Here is a 16,641-nt window from a genome sequence, read left to right as displayed (position 1 = left end):
TCATATAGAAGAATGTCAAAGGCAGATTTTTCCTTTAAATCCTCTGCCTTCCTTGCCTTCATCCTTTCCTCTCTCTCTTCCATTTCTTTCTTGCTTTCCTCTTTTTTTTCTCAAGTGAACTGTAATAGGTTCAAAGATGGCCGTTCAATTAATCGCAGGTCCCGGAAATCCAAGAGAGGTTTGTGCCCCCATCTTTTCTTCATCAGTTTTCTCATTCAAACCATCTTTTCTTTTTCACTTAAGTGCCTTTTCTCAGCTCACCTCCAAGTTTCCCTTCATCACTTGAATGACGCTTAAATGTCAGCATGACTTATTCTTCTGTTCCCACTGACACCTCATACAGGAAATAATGCAGATTGAACAGTGGGGTCCAAAAGTCTGCAACTATTGAAAAGGTCTGGATTTTGTATTTTATAGCATCTTGTGCTTTAATGGAAACAGAAAAATCTGACCGTTTATACAAAGGAGTTCAAATGATCAATGTCACTCATTTACTTTTTGACTGGGGACCTAGTACAGAAACTTTATTTCCATTTTAAATGTGAAATATGTAATATATATATATATACCATTTGGACCCCACAGAAACTTTTCTACTTACTACTAAATGTGCCTTCTATTTTTTCATATCATGACTTGAGTATTTATTCAAGAAAATTTGTAGAATTTGTGTCATTTTATAGAATTTGTAAAATCATTTTATTGTCCTTAAAAGCAGTCCAATTATCAAAACTCATGTCAATGGTTGTCCAATGACTTGAACAGTAAAAATATTTTTAACATAAAATAAATGACACTTCACCTTAAACAAGTTGGTAATATGCAACTTTGAATTTACTACTAAATGTGCCTTCTATTTGTTCATGTCATGACTTGTGTATTTATTTTGAGCCATTCAAGAAAAAGTGCTGCATGTGTCATTTTGTAGAGTTTTTAAATCCTTTTATTGTCTTAAAAAGTAGGCAAAACTCTTGAAATCTTTAGATTTTTTTTTTTTTTTTTTTAAAGCTAGGGCAGACAATGTTTTCCATAAACAGTTTTTGTAATTCTGGTTGAAAATCTCTTAACATCCTGATAGCAATCAATAATAGAAGTGGTCTAGGTAATAAAAAAAAAATGTCTTCTGTGGAAGTCTCAGGACCAAAAATTTTTACCTGCCTGTCAACATATGTATTTGCATACTTCTGCGCACCCTGCTCGCGCAGACATCACACATCATCAGCGCATTCCGAAAGGCTATGCAGAGCTCTAGACAGACAGTCACTGAGCAAACAGCAGCCAACTTTTACAGTTTATTTTGAACCAAAACAAAAAGCTTATGCTGGCAACCCACTGAGCGGTTTCTGTGTCAACACTATCAATGCCGAAATGAATCTGCAGCAGTCCGGTGGTACAAGTCAGCTCAAAGTTATTTATCGTTCACTATAATTGTAATGTTATGTGCTTTGAGTAAGGTAATTTAATGCAGTCTCTCGTGATGCTTTGCAGACTCTGCTCTGGCTGTGCGCATTCATGTGTTTTGGAGGAGGCGTGGCTTTGGAGAGCTGTCTGATGGGAGGGTGGGATCTTATGCTTTCAAAGCTAGCTTGCTATTGCTAGCCTCTCTGAAATTGCCTACCCTAGCTTTAACATAAAAAAAACGCTTCACCTTGAAAGTTGGTAATATGCAACTCCGAATTTATCCATAAGAGGGCATCACATTCTTGCTGTCATCATTACAACCAGGCTTGCTGTCATTCATAAATCATGCTTTCCTTTTTTATATATTTATTTGTAATTAATTTTAATGATCAAAATAAATATCAAATAATACTTTGTTTTTTGTTTTCTTTCTCACCAGAACTTATTTATTTGTTTTATCCATCTATTCTTGCTTTTTTTTTTTCTCAGAAAGGAACAAAAGGAGTGGAAGGCAGCACGCGGTGTCGACGCGGAGGATGGTGGCCCTATATGACTATGATCCCAGAGAAAGCTCTCCTAACATCGATGTGGAGGTAATGGAGTCCTTTTTGTCTGTGCTTTCTTGCACTTATGGTCTCATCCCATAAGCTTTTGATTTTACGCTGGATTGCCTGGATGTCTGCCTCTGTAAAAGCCACCAAATTCATTTTCAGCCTATTGTCTTTGCTTTTGCGCCAACAATGTGGTTTATATTTGTTTATGTTACTGTTCATTCAGATGGCACATGGCAGCTCTAAAGATTTAGTTCGGTTTAAAGATTGTTCACCCAAAAAAAAGAAAATCCTGTATGACTTGGTTCCCTTTCAGTCAGTTACGTTCGACGTTACGTCGCTACTGACATATTGGGGTCTCACTTGGGAGCCTTTGGGTAATAAGAAAACGGACCAGTGAACATTGGCTAGTGAGATTCCAAGCCACTCCCCCAGACTAACGGGTATATAAGCTTACCAGAAACTCACTCATTCATCTTATTGCTTCGGAGCAGAGCGGTTGTTTCAAAGCACTTTGCCATTTACCTTCACTTTGAGAGGAGACACTTCTACAGAAAAGGCGCATTCAGTGGGGTTTGCTCCCCACGATTGCACTGATAAGTGCAGCGAATACACCCCTGGGTGAATCAAGGTTGGACAATTGGTTTCTCAGCACGGGGCGTGATGCACAGCATCGTCCTGCCCCGGTACCTTTCTTCCCGGAGGTACATGAGGAGGTCACGAAGTCTTGGAAACACTTCTTACTGCCCGAAGCTGCTTCACTGCTTCCTCCGCTCTCACTACCCTCGATGGTGGGGAGGTCAAAAGTTACGCAGAGATTCCTCAGGAGGAGCGTGCAATTGCGGTGCATTTATGCCTGCAAAGAGCCGCCACCTGGCAGAATTGCCCATCCAAGGCCTCTAAGTTCTCCGCCAAGGCTTACAGTGCCCCTGGACAGGCTGCCTCCACCCTGCATGCTATGGCCCTCCTGCAAGTCCATCAGACCAAAGCACTAAAAGAGCTGCACGAGGGTTATTCTGAGCCGGGATTGTTTCAAGAACTGTGCACAGCGACTGACCTGGCCTTGGCCAGACTATGTCCACCTTGGTTTTCCAGGAACCTGAACCTGGCTGAGATGGACGCAGACAAAGCTCGCTTTCTCGATGCCCCCATCTCCCGGCTTCTTTGGCAACACTGTTGAAGACTTTGCCCAGCAGTTCTCAGCAGTACAGAAGAAAGATTAAACACATCTTGCCCCGGCGGGATGCTTATGCTACCAGACCGCCGAGGGCTGCCCCTCCGCCTGCCCATCGCCGAGGGCACCTACATCAGCAGCAGGCAACATACAGGCCGCAAACTTTTGTTGAAAGAGTTTATTTCTGGTCCCACATTTTCACTAAAAGAGCAGTTTCCTCAATCTCTTGGTCACATGAGGATGCGACACCTCCTCACGCATCTCCGGCCAAACCTTTGAGGCTTCCATGGAGCCAGGTAAGAGTCACACCACCCTCACTGCCTCTACTTCGGGGCGCTACGCCTCTCTGGTTGGACCACAGTGCTCCACCTCGCTGCCTCTCCGCGTATAGGTCTGTAGTTCCACTGGTGCCACTCGCACAGTGTGTGGGGTCCTGGCTAGCTCTTCCCAGCCCGTCTCGTTCGCTCATTCAGACGATCAGACTTGGTTATGCAATTCAGTTCGCCCTGTGTCCCCCCGGTTCAGCGCCGTCCTGTTTACCTCAGTGGCAAACAAAGATGCTCCTGTCCTACGTGCAGAGATTGCGGTCCTGCTACCGAAGGACACAATAGAGCCGGTCCCTCCAGCCAAGAAGTCAGATTTTTACGGCCCGTACTTCATCGTACCCAAGAAAGGCAGTGGGTTACGGCCGATCTTGGATCTTTGTGTCTTGAACTGGGCTCTTCACAAGCACCCGTTCTAGATGCTAACGCAGAAACTTTTGCCCCTCTAGAATCTTAAGCGTTATTGGTTTGCAGCGATCGACCCGAAGGACTTCGTTTTTGCCTCAACACAGACTGTTCCTTTGGTTTGCTTTCGTGGGTGAGGCATACCAGTACAAGATTTCTCCCCTTTGGGCTGTCCCTGTTTCCCCACATCTTCACGAAGGGAAGTGGGCATTCAAATTCTCAAATGTACACCCTGCTGGATCCCATCTCGGCTCCTCAGCACAAACCTAAATGAGTGAGTTGCCAGCAAGCTTATATACCGTATGTCCAGGGGAGTGGCTTGCGATGCAAATCTCACTTGCCAATGTTTGTTGGCCCGTTTTCTTTCTACCCGAAGGTGATTGGGGTCCCAAGTGAGACCCCAATACCTCAGTATTGACGCAATGCCTCCGTTACCCTCCTTCTGGGAACGAGGTTTACAAAAGTTTCATTCATTTTGTTATGCGCTTCTGTCTTTTTTATTAATTTTTTTTAAATAGTACTCAAATTATTCTTAAGTATACTTAAATGTATTTAAATAAAACATGTTTATTTCAGTCAATGCAACATTTATAATTTTAGTTTGAAGTTTAGTTTAGTTTAAATTTAAACATTTTAATAGTTTAAGTTAACAATAATAACACTGGTTTACCAAATAACAAATAGTCCCACTCAAACTCATGCTATTGGTTGAGCCAAAGTAGCTGTTTTGGCTTTGGACAGTAGAAAGCATTTTAACATAAAAAAAAGAAACTTCACCCAGTTAGTAATTTGCACTTCCGAATTTATCCGTTAGAGGGCGTCAAAATAGAATAACAAAAAAATTGGGCTATTCATGTTGCCATCCTGACAACCAGGTCTGCTGTCATTCATAAATCATGCTGTGCTTTTTTGTACATATTTACATGTGTTAATTTTTTAAAATGTAATTTTACTTTATGTGAGATCTTAATCATAAAAACTAAAAATCTAAGCAGAAAAAAAAAAGTGTTAAAAACAATACATTTAAAAACACATAATTGGGTAAAATGTGTCCTCAGTAGTAACACCCATCGAACTTGTCCAGTTAAAATTCCAGTTCAATTTAAAGAAAATCTCAGAGAACAAACAACATTAGATCTGCTAATAATTCTAGATTAGTAGTAATAGTATTTTCAAGTCTTTTACACCCCATTGTCACTTACTGTCACCTTTGCATTGCCGCTGGCGCACAGGCCCGCTATGGGGGCAGCTTGCAGAGTGAGGAGGTGAGTGTGGAAGGAAGTAGTGAGTATACACTCACTGGGCCTGTGACAAATGACACTCTGTTTCCTTCTTAGGGAGCTCACTGCACTGTTTCAGCACCTGTACTGTTTGTGGACATCTCACTTTTGGGGCCCCCACATCATAATGCATGAACAATACATTTGCATTGTGTACTGAATGTGTTTTAAAAAGCCTTCATAATATGCTTGATGAATGATTCTCTTAGGAAAAAGCGTAATAGGAAGCCATGATGGAAGTATTAGTGCCATGCTTTAGTGAACAAAATATGCATTTAAATTAATTCCAATGTGTACGCATGCATTTATTGGATATTATGAATCATTATAATGCGTTTATGAAGGCTTTGTGACAGGCTGTCGTAAAATTTGCTCCGCTGTAAGTGAGTGAGTTCCTATGAAAGGAATATGGAATGGTTATTTGTGACACTCTGTGTGTGTTTTTTGCTGTTGTTGGACTGGAGGTAAAGGGTTACACAATCACTGTGGTTTTGTGAACACAGCTCACAGTCTCCCAGAGAGGACCTGCCTTGCCCAGTGTTGGTTGATCTGTGTTTGTATTTCATTAGTTTGGTGGATGTTGTTTTGAGCCTGAACTAAAGAATGTTGCTATAAAATATTAGATTTTATTTTCATTCTAATAGGGAACGTAGTGTCTCTTTTTCTGATATTTCTTAGCTTTTTTAAAGATAGATAGATAGATCTACATTGTGGTTGTAACTGTTGCATTTTTGCATATTAAATTAGCTCTGTGACAGTTATGAATGATGACTGAAATCTAACATGTTTTTCTCTTTCTGTTCTTCAGGCCGAACTGACTTTTTGTGCAGGTGATGTGATCACAGTGTTTGGAGAGATCGATGAGGATGGCTTTTATTATGTGAGTAGATTATTCACACCACCTGTGTTTTTGGTGCAAACACTATACTATTCCGCAAATGCGTTTTCCTCAGTGGCCAGCATTTAAACCTTTTTTGTGTTCACACCCAAGCGATTTTCGCTGACGATGAGCCGAGTGAACATGCAAATTCATTCCCTGACATTAGATGGCGCGATTGTCAAACGTTCGTGGGAAAAAGTTACAAGCCTATGTACATGAAAGACAATTAAGTAAAATGAAACTCACCATCAAGGCCCATTTGCTCTGCAATACCACTCCATAACAGTTCTCTTTTATCAAGATTTTTGTAGTCGCGTTTGTCAAATAGTTCTTTATGTTCAGACACCAACGAGGCCAGCAGCTCTACATTCATCTTGCCTTGCATCTTCCTCGTCTTATTTCTTCCCAGCAGTGTAGACGCTATCTTCTTCGCCTGTATGTGTGCTCGGCAAGACCGTTTTGTGTTTGAGCGCCCCCAAGTTGTGTTTTACTGTAACTTCAGAAGCTCCAGACACGTGAGCAAAAGCGCCAATCTCATTGGTCGGATAGTTTTTGACGCGGCGCGTCAAACCAAAAAAACGAACCCGAGGCGTTTTTTTAAAAATGACGCTTTTACGCGTGGCGTTTTTCGCGTCGGTGTGCACACTCACATTGGCGCCCTTTGTTTAGTCACGAGGCGTTAAACGTCGGCGAATATCGCGCGCGAAATTCGTCCCGGTGTGAACAGGCCTTAATGGTGATCCTTCATGTTTGAGGTTATTCCTACTATTGACTTTGAACACAGGAGAGCTGCCACACTGGGATTTAGCCATAGGTGCGTGATATCCTCTTGTTTTCTATTCAGGGGGAGCTCAATGGACACAAGGGTTTGGTCCCCTCCAATTTTCTTGAAGAAGTGCCTGATGACGTGGAGGTTTACCTCACAAACACCCCGAGCCGTCACCCCCAGGACCACCCGCCCCGGACAAAGAACAAAAGGGTACATCCTGTTACACACTAGCCCTCTGTCATCCATTTATTTTAATCTTCTTCCTGCTCCGCTGTTTTTTTTCCTCTTCTCCGTCTGTGTTTGTGTTGTGTGACAGCCGGTTGCTTTTTTGATGGATCATTGAAGGAAAACAGAAAAGAAACGAAAAATGAAGACAGCTTACTAAACACAGAGACATACCGTTAAATACAAGACTGAGGAACCTTTATTTTTATGTCAGATGCTCTGCGGAAGCATTTGAGGAGAAATGTGAACTGTTAATGAAATTGCATATTCATACAGCATTGTTTGAAAAAAGAATTCACGCAAAGAGACGTGCCAGATTATTAGTTGTTTATTGTTATTATTTATGGGAAAAGAAGCACTAAAAGACTCTTTATTATTTTTTACTTAATTCACAAGTGAAGCATTGTAATTGATGCTTTATGAATGTAACTGTGTTTAAACGTGAAATCAATTTATAATAGAGGAGATAGTTTTGATGTACAGAGAACTGAAACCATGTAGAACTGTAGAACTGCATGCTTTTACTTTCAGAATGCTTCAACGCCACCATGAAACTTTTTTAGGTGCTTTAACGGATTGAGACCAGTTAAAAAAAAACGAACCTTAAATCCTTTTGTATATGTTTCCAAAATAATTGTTTTTGTATATTGCTGATATATAAGACTATCAACTTACAGAGAGACACAAAACAAATGTTGCAAGTAGAGAGAGGTATCAAGAATGATTTTATCTGTAGATGTAGATATTGTACAATGGACTGTAAAAAAAAAAAGAAAATATAATTGCTGATGGATGTTCTGCTCAATCATCAGGACCCATCAAGGTTTTTCTGTACTGAAAGTTTGGTGATTTTATTTTTTCATATTCATTGTGAAGACAATTGAGATGCATTACATCATGGCATTGTTTGTTTTTTTCCTCACTTGCTTGGCAAAACAGAAGAAGAGTGTTCATTTCACTCCGTAACGGCTCAGTATCTGTCACGTAAGTGAGCAACAGAGGATACAACGAATAACGCTGTCTTCGTCTAATGCATACGACACGGGTCCTTATTACTGTTGCACCTGGTATGCACATTAACACCAAGCATTTACAAAAAAATGTAAGAAAAATCGAACACAGAATTGACGTATATTTACAATTATTTCATTTTAATTTGTAATATTTTATTTTGTAACTCTTTTTGTAATTTCAATATTTTTATATTGTTTAAATATATATTTTAAATATCAAATTATTTAAATATTATTTAAAATCTATAGTATATATATATATATATTTTAAAAAACAAATAATAATTAAAAGATGTATATTTATAATATTTGTTATGAATTCAATTTTATTTAAGAATTTCACACTAAAATAATGGGTTACGTTGACATTCTTTGTATGCACACAAATTAGCATTCAAACATAACATAGCACTCATCAAAACACACCTATAATTCTCATGACCTGGAATTCTCATCTCATATATTTGTGCATCAGTTTCACAGTACTACAAGTAGCGCTGCTCAGAGAGCTGTGATTGGTCCACTGCTGTCAGTGCATTAGACAGGCACAGCTGGTATCTTCAGTTGTTTCTCTGGGTGTTGTCCATTATAATGTTCGTCTTTCATTGACTCCTACTGTAAGTCTTAAAAAGCTATAAGGCCATTGTTGCACGGTCAGAATTGGACCCCTGACCCCCTTACCCCCCACCCCTTCTCTTTTCTAATGTGTGCAGTTTAGTAGATTCCTAGTGTAAGCCCTGGGACAAACCCTCTCCTCTCCTGTGGACGTGCACCCTATCATACTGCACTGAGCACGAATTCCCACTATTTCAATTTTTATTTCAAAACGAATACTGAAACATTGGCAAGGTCAGCCAGGTCATACAGGTGTGTGTGTGTGGGGTGCACTATTTCCATTGACTCTAGGAATGAACTCAAACGAGCATAAGTATCCTCACCCTTATCCGTCTAAAGCGTAGATTGTAGTTCTATTCTCATATATATTTGATTGAATTGATCTTTATTTTAAGTTTATGCGTTCTTGCAGCCACTTTTGTAAATGAAGCTTTTTTAAAGCAGGTTTGATTTGGCTCCAACACCCTTGGTGAAGTTACCATGCTGAAAGGTGATAGATTACTTCAAAAGACTGGTAAATTAAATACTTATCTTCTCTTTTCATTGCCATTGTAGATTGTCACTGTTAGCGTAAATACTCATTTGAAATAATGATGTGTTGTGCAACTATACAACTAAAATGAAGGGCAAAGTATGGCATGTAAAAGTGTTTTTGCTGTTAAGGAGTTCATAATTAGTTCATTGTCATGTCACTTTGTGTAAAAACAGTCAATTTCTTATGATTATTTTGTTGCACTTGCAGTCTGAACAGGTTTATTAATGTTTTAATGAGAGTTTAGCTAGAATTTGAATTTGTGCAGTTTTACTAAAACGATTCCCACAGATGACTTTTTAGAGTGCCTCCCCCTATTGGCCGGATGTATTATTTTATGATGCAAATTTGTACTATACATTCATAATTGACTGTATGGTGGCCCTTCTGGGACAGAAAGGACTGTGAGAGGAGATGGGAGTGTCTGTTGTACAGTAATGACGTTGAGATGCTTTAAAAGGCAAAGAAACACTTTCTTTTCTTTTTAAACATCCAGCCCCTGAACTGTCCCTTGCGGGTCTTCCGTTAGGTTCCCGTGGAAAAAGCGGGCCCTCCCAGAAGAAGTGCCACCCCCACAGTGCGCCCACACATCCCGGGGTCCGGCCCCGCAGCACAGGGGCCCGGCAGTTCCTTCCGGCGCCCCCGAGCTGACTCTAAGACAAAAGGACTGCTCTCCAAAGGAAAGAATCTGTTGAAAAGGCTTGGTGCTGTCAAATAGTTTCACACACCGTAAACCCTCCTCACGGCAGCCGGGATATAAGAGATAAAATAACACTTCTCCCATCTTCTGTTTCTGTAGTCACATGAATTGGGCATGGAAAAGAGAAAGGGAAATGGTGGAAACTAGGGCTTTCATGACCACTACTTCAGCTTTATCCCGATTGAAGCTGTTACTCCAAACACTGTAAGTCTTGTTTGCCCATTTTTAATTCTTAAAAGCACAGAAATGCTCACTAATGTGAGTTGATGCCTTGTCTTAAAATATACAGTACAGGGGATAATGAAATATAATCTATGTGTATTAAATTAGGATAATATTTTATTGATTTTTAAGGGATAGACAATTATTGTAGTGTTATTATTAATTATGTGATAACATTATTATTTAACAGCAGCAACATCTACAATATTAAACATAAAAAAGAATTACATTTCCCTTAAATGTAATACAATTAAACATTCATTTAATATAACAAATGTCCAATAATAAGAAGAATTATTATTAGTATTATAACTATTTTTGGCACATTTTAGATCTAGAACTTATTTTCTAAGAGAAAGATAACCTAGCACAAATTTTTAGGAGTTAGCACAAATATGAAATGTGGGTTTTTCAGTGACTAAACACTGCTTATATGTCTACAAAAACCATGCTCTGCCACTTTTGACTGGATTGTTTTAGCACTAAAAGGTCATGAAACTCCTAGTGGAGCCCCGTCATATTTGCCTTATTCAATGCACAATGGTTTGTGTTGTGTCCAGTCAGTTGGGTGAGATTCGTCTATCTGTGTCATGTGCGGTCATGTAGATGTTTTCCTCCTCATGAAAAAGCAGTGTATTTCAAATCTGTGTGACCAAGTGTTGTGTTGGTTTTTTTTTTTTTTGCAATGTGTGTCAAAAGTAGGGAGGGAGGACTGTAACCTTGTTTAAACCACTTTGGAAAGAACAAATATCTGTTTAAATGGTTTGTAAATCCATTCGCATGTAAATTGTGCAAATGAATGCAGCAATTTACTTAAGAATGTTTTTATACGCGATTTACACATGAGGTTCTGTATGTTTTCACAAACAAGGCCCTTAATTTCCACTTATTTAGCTCAACTTATTCATAATTTTACATAAATCAGTTTGGTTTTTGGCTCACTGATGCCTCTCCCAGCATTCAAACCATTTGAATAAAATGATGCACCTATACTGTACTTGATAAGGATGAAGGAAATGAGCAATTGTGAATGTATGGCCAAGGAAAATCTTTCTGGAAATACGTGATCCATTTGATCCAGTCCGTACTATACTTGTTCCCCATTCATTGTTCATCTTTTGTTTTTCTTTTTTTATGTCATTTCACCCCTACATTTTGCCCTAAACAAACATGCTAAAGTAGGTTTGCAAGGATTGACCGAGACTGCCAAAAGAAAAAAAGAAAAACAGGAATGTATGAGAAACATTCTGTATATCTTGTACAATTTACAGCCAAACTCCAGGCATTTGAATTCATCAGAATAACTGTATTTTTTTTTTTTTTTTTTTTTTTTCCGAGTCATTTAATCATAAGATATGTTACAGAACATCGCTTCTACATGTTTGAGTGACTGCTGCTCTTTTTGTACTTTTGTCCATTTGTACATTCTTTTTAAATGTTTATACTTGCTTTTCAGACTGCCTTTTTTGTACATTAAACTTTATAATCTGACAGTGCAAGCTATCCTCATGGTGTCTTCAAACCATAATGTTTTAAAGTCTGCAATTGTGTGCTAGCTTTATGAAAAAGAATTATAAGCCTATATTGATGGTTATCAAATATTGTGTGAGTGTGCATGTGCAGTTTTATATCAAAATAAATTTGATATTTTATACACACTGTAGTATGCGTTTATTTTATTTTATTAACTCAATATTCAATGTTCTACAGTTTCACAGGTGAGTGAATGCGTAATGGTGATGGTTGATACAATATAATCATGTACTTCCAATAGATGGCGCCCAAAGTCAAGAATTGCCAGTGATTTACATCCTTTAAAGGTGTGTACAAATTCACAAAATGTACAAGGGTCAAAGGCCGTTCTCTTTCTCTCTCATACACACTCCAAGATAAAACAATAAATGTATATGCTACCTGCACACACTTTTTTGTCCCTTCATGCGTATTTTACCAGAGTACCTTACCACATGTTCATGTATTTGTTTTTAGCTCTGCAGCCCCACCTTTTTTTTTTTTATATATAATATAAACAGAAAAAAGAACAGGTATGAGATCATCATATAAATAGCGTAAAAGCTTCACTATTTTTCAACCCAAGTAGTAACTCAATATCATTTTTATTATCTATCTGAAATAACAAAAAGTTTGGTTTTCCTTTAGCCCATTTTTGTTTATGTAGCCTACACTGTAAAAAAAATATTGTTGGTTTAACTTAAAAAAAAGTAAGTTACCTGGTTGCCTTAAAATTTTGAGTCTATTGAAATAAAATATTTGAGTAAATATAGTGAAGGAAATTGGTTTAATTAATAGAAACTCCAAATATTATGTTATCTGAACCACATAAATTCACACAAATTAAAAAAGGTTGATTTGGCAAAAGATAAAAAGTTGTGATAAAAAATAATTAAAATATTTTTTTTTTACAGTGAATATGGTATTTCCCCATAATCAAACAAAGATAAACAATAAAGGCCACATTTGGTGGTAATCTTTGTCTATTCAAATAAAATGAAAAAATATATTTTTCACAAAAGTAAGCTTTCATCCCTAAGCATTTATGAAGAAAACATTCCAAATCTAGCCAAAACATTTAGCTATAAATGCAATTAAAAAATAAGTGGACAACATGTTCTTTCTCAGCCCCACCTTATAGTCTTTTTAATCTAAAAATGACGTAATTTGTTTCCCACGTCCAGAGGCTAAGAAAAGTTCTAGAGCTTGTTCAAAATGGGCCTATTTTTAACTGCTCTTAAAAAAGTATTATTTTCAATTGTTCCCTGTGTATTTCAATAGATAGTAACTTTTCTCAGAGTCATTATTCAGTTGTTAATCCAGATCGTTGAAGAAGTATTATGAGGAAACCGTTGTCACGGGCTAGATGTTACTATTCTCAACGCTGCTCAGGATGGACCAATGACTGTTGCTTGTGATTACTATCTAAAGTTATAGAGATTGACGGAACGTAATTCCTTTCTGATGTCAGGTTTCTTGTAATGAACAGATTTACACTTTAACTCTAATGTATGAATATCTGTGCTATGACAAACATGTCCTGATTTTTAAATGGGAATCAATGTAGGAGCCTGCATGCGCCCCCTGCAGGAAAACAACTTCGTGTCCCATAGGAAACAGTTATGTAGTAGCATTTACCGCCCAATGGGCTCAACCCACTGAAGAGCGCGCGAGCTCAGCGCTTGTTCTTCATCTTCATCAAAGCTCGAGCGCAGCGCGCGATAGGCAACTAACGGACTCTTAAACGATGGATTACAAACTCTGAAATTAGTTACCAATTACAAGTGATCTTTATTACTGGTCATTTTGAACGTCATAATCTGACGCACTCATAACTTCTTTTTTTTTCTTAGCAAAATATCCTAAAAAACATCTTTACTCTGATAAAAGCGCAATGATTTGTTCTTTTACCTTTAACGGCGCAGTATAACGTTAGATTTGAAGACTGTAACTTTCTTTTGTTGCTGAAAACTATCGTTAAACCATGGACTTAATATACTGTAAAGTCCTACTGACTCTCCTGAGCGTATTTCAGGTAAGATTATTTTTATGGACAGAAGAAACATTTTGTTTTTAATATAGCTTGATGTGATTTTTAATGTTTTGTTTTTTTTTGTTTGTTTTTTTGTTTTAAGTTCTTTCAGGTTCGTAGTGACACTGTATCACCGTCAAAACATCCAGGTAAAATAAATTCAAATTATTTATTTTTTTTCTTCAGAACTCGTAGGGAGGGAAAACGTAAATTCGATAGCCTACATTTACATCAAATTCGTTATTTTGGTTCACTTTAGACCTGCACTAATAAACAGTAAGAAATTTATCTTAATGTGGATGTTTCTCTCTCTCTCTCTCTCTCTCTCTCTCTCTCTCTCTCTCTCAAAATTTAAAAGGTTCATTTAATTCAGTGCAACCTTTAGGCTGTAGCCTAGTCAAAAGTTATTTACATAATAGTAATAGTTTTACTGGCGATTTACAGACACATGGTTGAAATGTCTTAATGTCCCCCTTGCTTGTCCTAAAACACTGAATACGTCACCGTAATCGCAGCGAAACGAAGCATCGACATTTAAATCTGTTTAACGTTAAAGTTTCTTTCTACAAATACTCCTTCCTCCATCCACAACAGCACTTTCTGATCGAAATCTGCTCGAAAACCTAGCTAGTTTTGTAAAAATACGTTGTATTGTTGCTGAGGTAAATTGATAGGTAAACAAAACTAAAACTATACATACTCTCTCTCTCTCTCTCTCTCTCTCTCTCTCTATATATATATATATATATATACACTTACTTTCTAAAAGTATTAATTAAGAGTTAAGACAACTTTATAATATAAATAATTAAGATATAACTTATAATTTATCACCTTACAAGTTACTGGAATTTGATAAATTTGTTTCACGATAGAAATATTTAGATTATTAACCACTAAAATTGCTGTCTTTGCATACAGATAGAAATGTTAAGATTTCATTCTCAAAAGGCAAGTCCTATATAGGCTAGTCCAGGTTAAGCACTCTTCTGGATGTTTGTTATCATGCACACAGAATTTTCCAAATTGAAGCCTAAATTAAAAAAAAAAAATCTAAATCAAAATTGACCAGCAGGGATGAGTCTGAACTGGACTGAACCAGTGATAAACAGTAGAGTTGTCTGAAGATCATTTCCAAAACTCTGTCAACCTTAATAAAAATAAACAGAAAACAATCGTTTAAATGATGATGCTGGATTGAGACTACAAACTCTCACTATAATGTTTTGTTTTTTTCACTTGTGTACAGTATTTGCATTGATGTACATGCTTGGATGTGTGTATGTTGTGCTCAGGCCTGCAGGTGCTGGCCACGGCTTCACACTACTGGCCCCTGGATTCAGTGGAAGGGATCCGCGGTCTATCGGACCAGATTGGGAACAGAACAGGTCATGTTAATGGGACTAACATAAGTATGTAAACATATGTCACACCTGCCTTCTTTCTTTCTTTCTTTCTTTCTTTCTTTCTTTCTTTCTTTCTTTCTTTCTTTCTTTCTTTCTTTCTTTCTTTCTTTCTTTCTTTCTTTCTTTCTTTCTGTCTGTCTTTCTGTCACCACAGCTGTTTAACATTCTTCTACGGTCACGTCTTAGTTTCAGAAATCTCTGTGGCTTTGCAGCTGTCTTCAGCTCTTAAAACGAACTGATTTGCTTATTTGAGTCGAAAAGTTGAGGACTTGCATGATTACCTCAGTTGTGATGAAGACAACTGACTGTGACATTTAAGGGTGTCACACAGTTTCTCTCAGTGATTTACTAGTCCACTTGGGAGTTTTAGAGGACCAAACTCACCAATACACCGTACATCTTGGTAAAAAAAACCTGTTGAAAATAAGGAATTTGTGCATGTAAGACAAACATCCACACATTATTCCATAGCTGGAGTATATTTCCAGTAAGTACAGTATGGCATTTGTTCTGAACAAATGGAGGGCTGAGAGGAATTCGCTAGGCCTCTCAGACTTGTGTCGGCACAATGTGTTGTCCCATGTGCGGACCTGAAAGATATGTTAAAATCTCATTGAATCATCTCGTCCACCATGTCTGCCTGAGTGTCTCACAATGTCCCTTTTTTCCCCATCTCTATACTCATTTGTACATGTGTATGTTGCTGAATCACCTGTTTTTTGTTTGCTCTGTCTCACTTTCTTTGTTATTTCCACATTCTCTCCATCACAGCTGTCAGAATCCACAACCACACTGTCCTGACTACCCATAATTCTTCCTCTGTGTATACCAATGACTCTGCCTACACTAACATTTCCGCCACCGTAGGTGAGGCTCTCACACGTTCACTCACTTACTAGTACACAGCTAGGGTCTCAAAGAAGAGCATTAGGGGCTATACATTCATGTAGACCTTGTATATCAGCGGGACATCATTAGGAGAAAATAAACGAAAAAACTCTGATATATGACCATTTACATTAGCGTAATTGAAGCATGAATTGTTTAGTGCTGTTCAGTCTGGCATTCTTCACCGAAATCAAACCTTTCAAGCTTTACGAGTGATTTTATTGGATCCAGTGCGTTTGTGAAACTGCGTTTGAAAACCTTGCCCCATTTTGGAAATCTACTGTTTGTGCTGTGATTTGTTATGTCAGTTCATTTAAAACAAATGTCCCAGCCAAAAAACAATTATACGACGATTTGAATCTGATCGGTCGAGCAGCGTTGAAAGAGTGCTGCTATTTAGTATAACAGTCCTGCGATGCTTGATTGCGCAACATTGTAACTGTTTTCATGGTGTCGGTAAGGTTTTTGTAATGGGCTGCATTTATTTGATCAAAAATTATGATTTTAAAAAACTTTTCTTTTTTATAATGTATTTTAAAATGAGCTGAATTTTCACCAGCCGTTACTGATTCATCCGTGCTGATTTGGTGCTTAAGAAACATTTATTATTATTATCAATGTTAAAAACAATTGTTCCGCTTAATATTTCATATTCAAAATCACTTGATAAATGGAAAGTTCAGCATTTGTAACATCTAGCATTTGTTACATCT

General features: G+C 37.8%; 2 protein-coding genes across 5 annotated transcripts in view; both read left to right on the top strand.

The window, feature by feature from the left end:
* The window catches only part of rimbp2b (RIMS binding protein 2b), a 157,492-nt gene extending 147,696 nt beyond the window's left edge, over nt 1–9,796 (top strand). For 2 of the 3 annotated variants that reach the window (XM_084389490.1, XM_084389492.1), the window contains 7 exons: nt 116–178; nt 1,891–1,994; nt 5,087–5,119; nt 5,943–6,014; nt 6,859–6,993; nt 7,948–7,992; nt 9,081–9,796. In XM_084389490.1, the coding sequence (XP_084245616.1) occupies nt 116–178; nt 1,891–1,994; nt 5,087–5,119; nt 5,943–6,014; nt 6,859–6,993; nt 7,948–7,974 (434 nt within the window). In that variant the 3' untranslated portion in view covers nt 7,975–7,992; nt 9,081–9,796. The remainder of the gene's footprint in view (nt 1–115; nt 179–1,890; nt 1,995–5,086; nt 5,120–5,942; nt 6,015–6,858; nt 6,994–7,947; nt 7,993–9,080) is intronic. The other variant, XM_084389491.1, reaches the window with a different exon arrangement.
* A 3,466-nt stretch (nt 9,797–13,262) lies between these two features.
* The window catches only part of adgrd1 (adhesion G protein-coupled receptor D1), a 45,024-nt gene continuing 41,645 nt past the window's right edge, over nt 13,263–16,641 (top strand). The window contains exons 1-4 of one of the 2 annotated variants that reach the window (XM_084389002.1): nt 13,304–13,637; nt 13,738–13,783; nt 14,930–15,046; nt 15,812–15,907. In XM_084389002.1, the coding sequence (XP_084245128.1) occupies nt 13,587–13,637; nt 13,738–13,783; nt 14,930–15,046; nt 15,812–15,907 (310 nt within the window). In that variant the 5' untranslated portion in view covers nt 13,304–13,586. Of the gene's footprint in view, nt 13,638–13,737; nt 13,784–14,929; nt 15,047–15,811; nt 15,908–16,641 lie in introns of both variants that reach the window. The other variant, XM_084389003.1, reaches the window with a different exon arrangement.

Source organism: Rutilus rutilus (genome assembly GCF_951802725.1).
Source record: "Rutilus rutilus genome assembly, chromosome: 19".
NCBI lineage: Eukaryota > Metazoa > Chordata > Actinopteri > Cypriniformes > Leuciscidae > Rutilus > Rutilus rutilus.
Note: the sequence above shows the minus strand (reverse complement) of the source record. Positions and strands in the feature narration are given on the sequence as shown.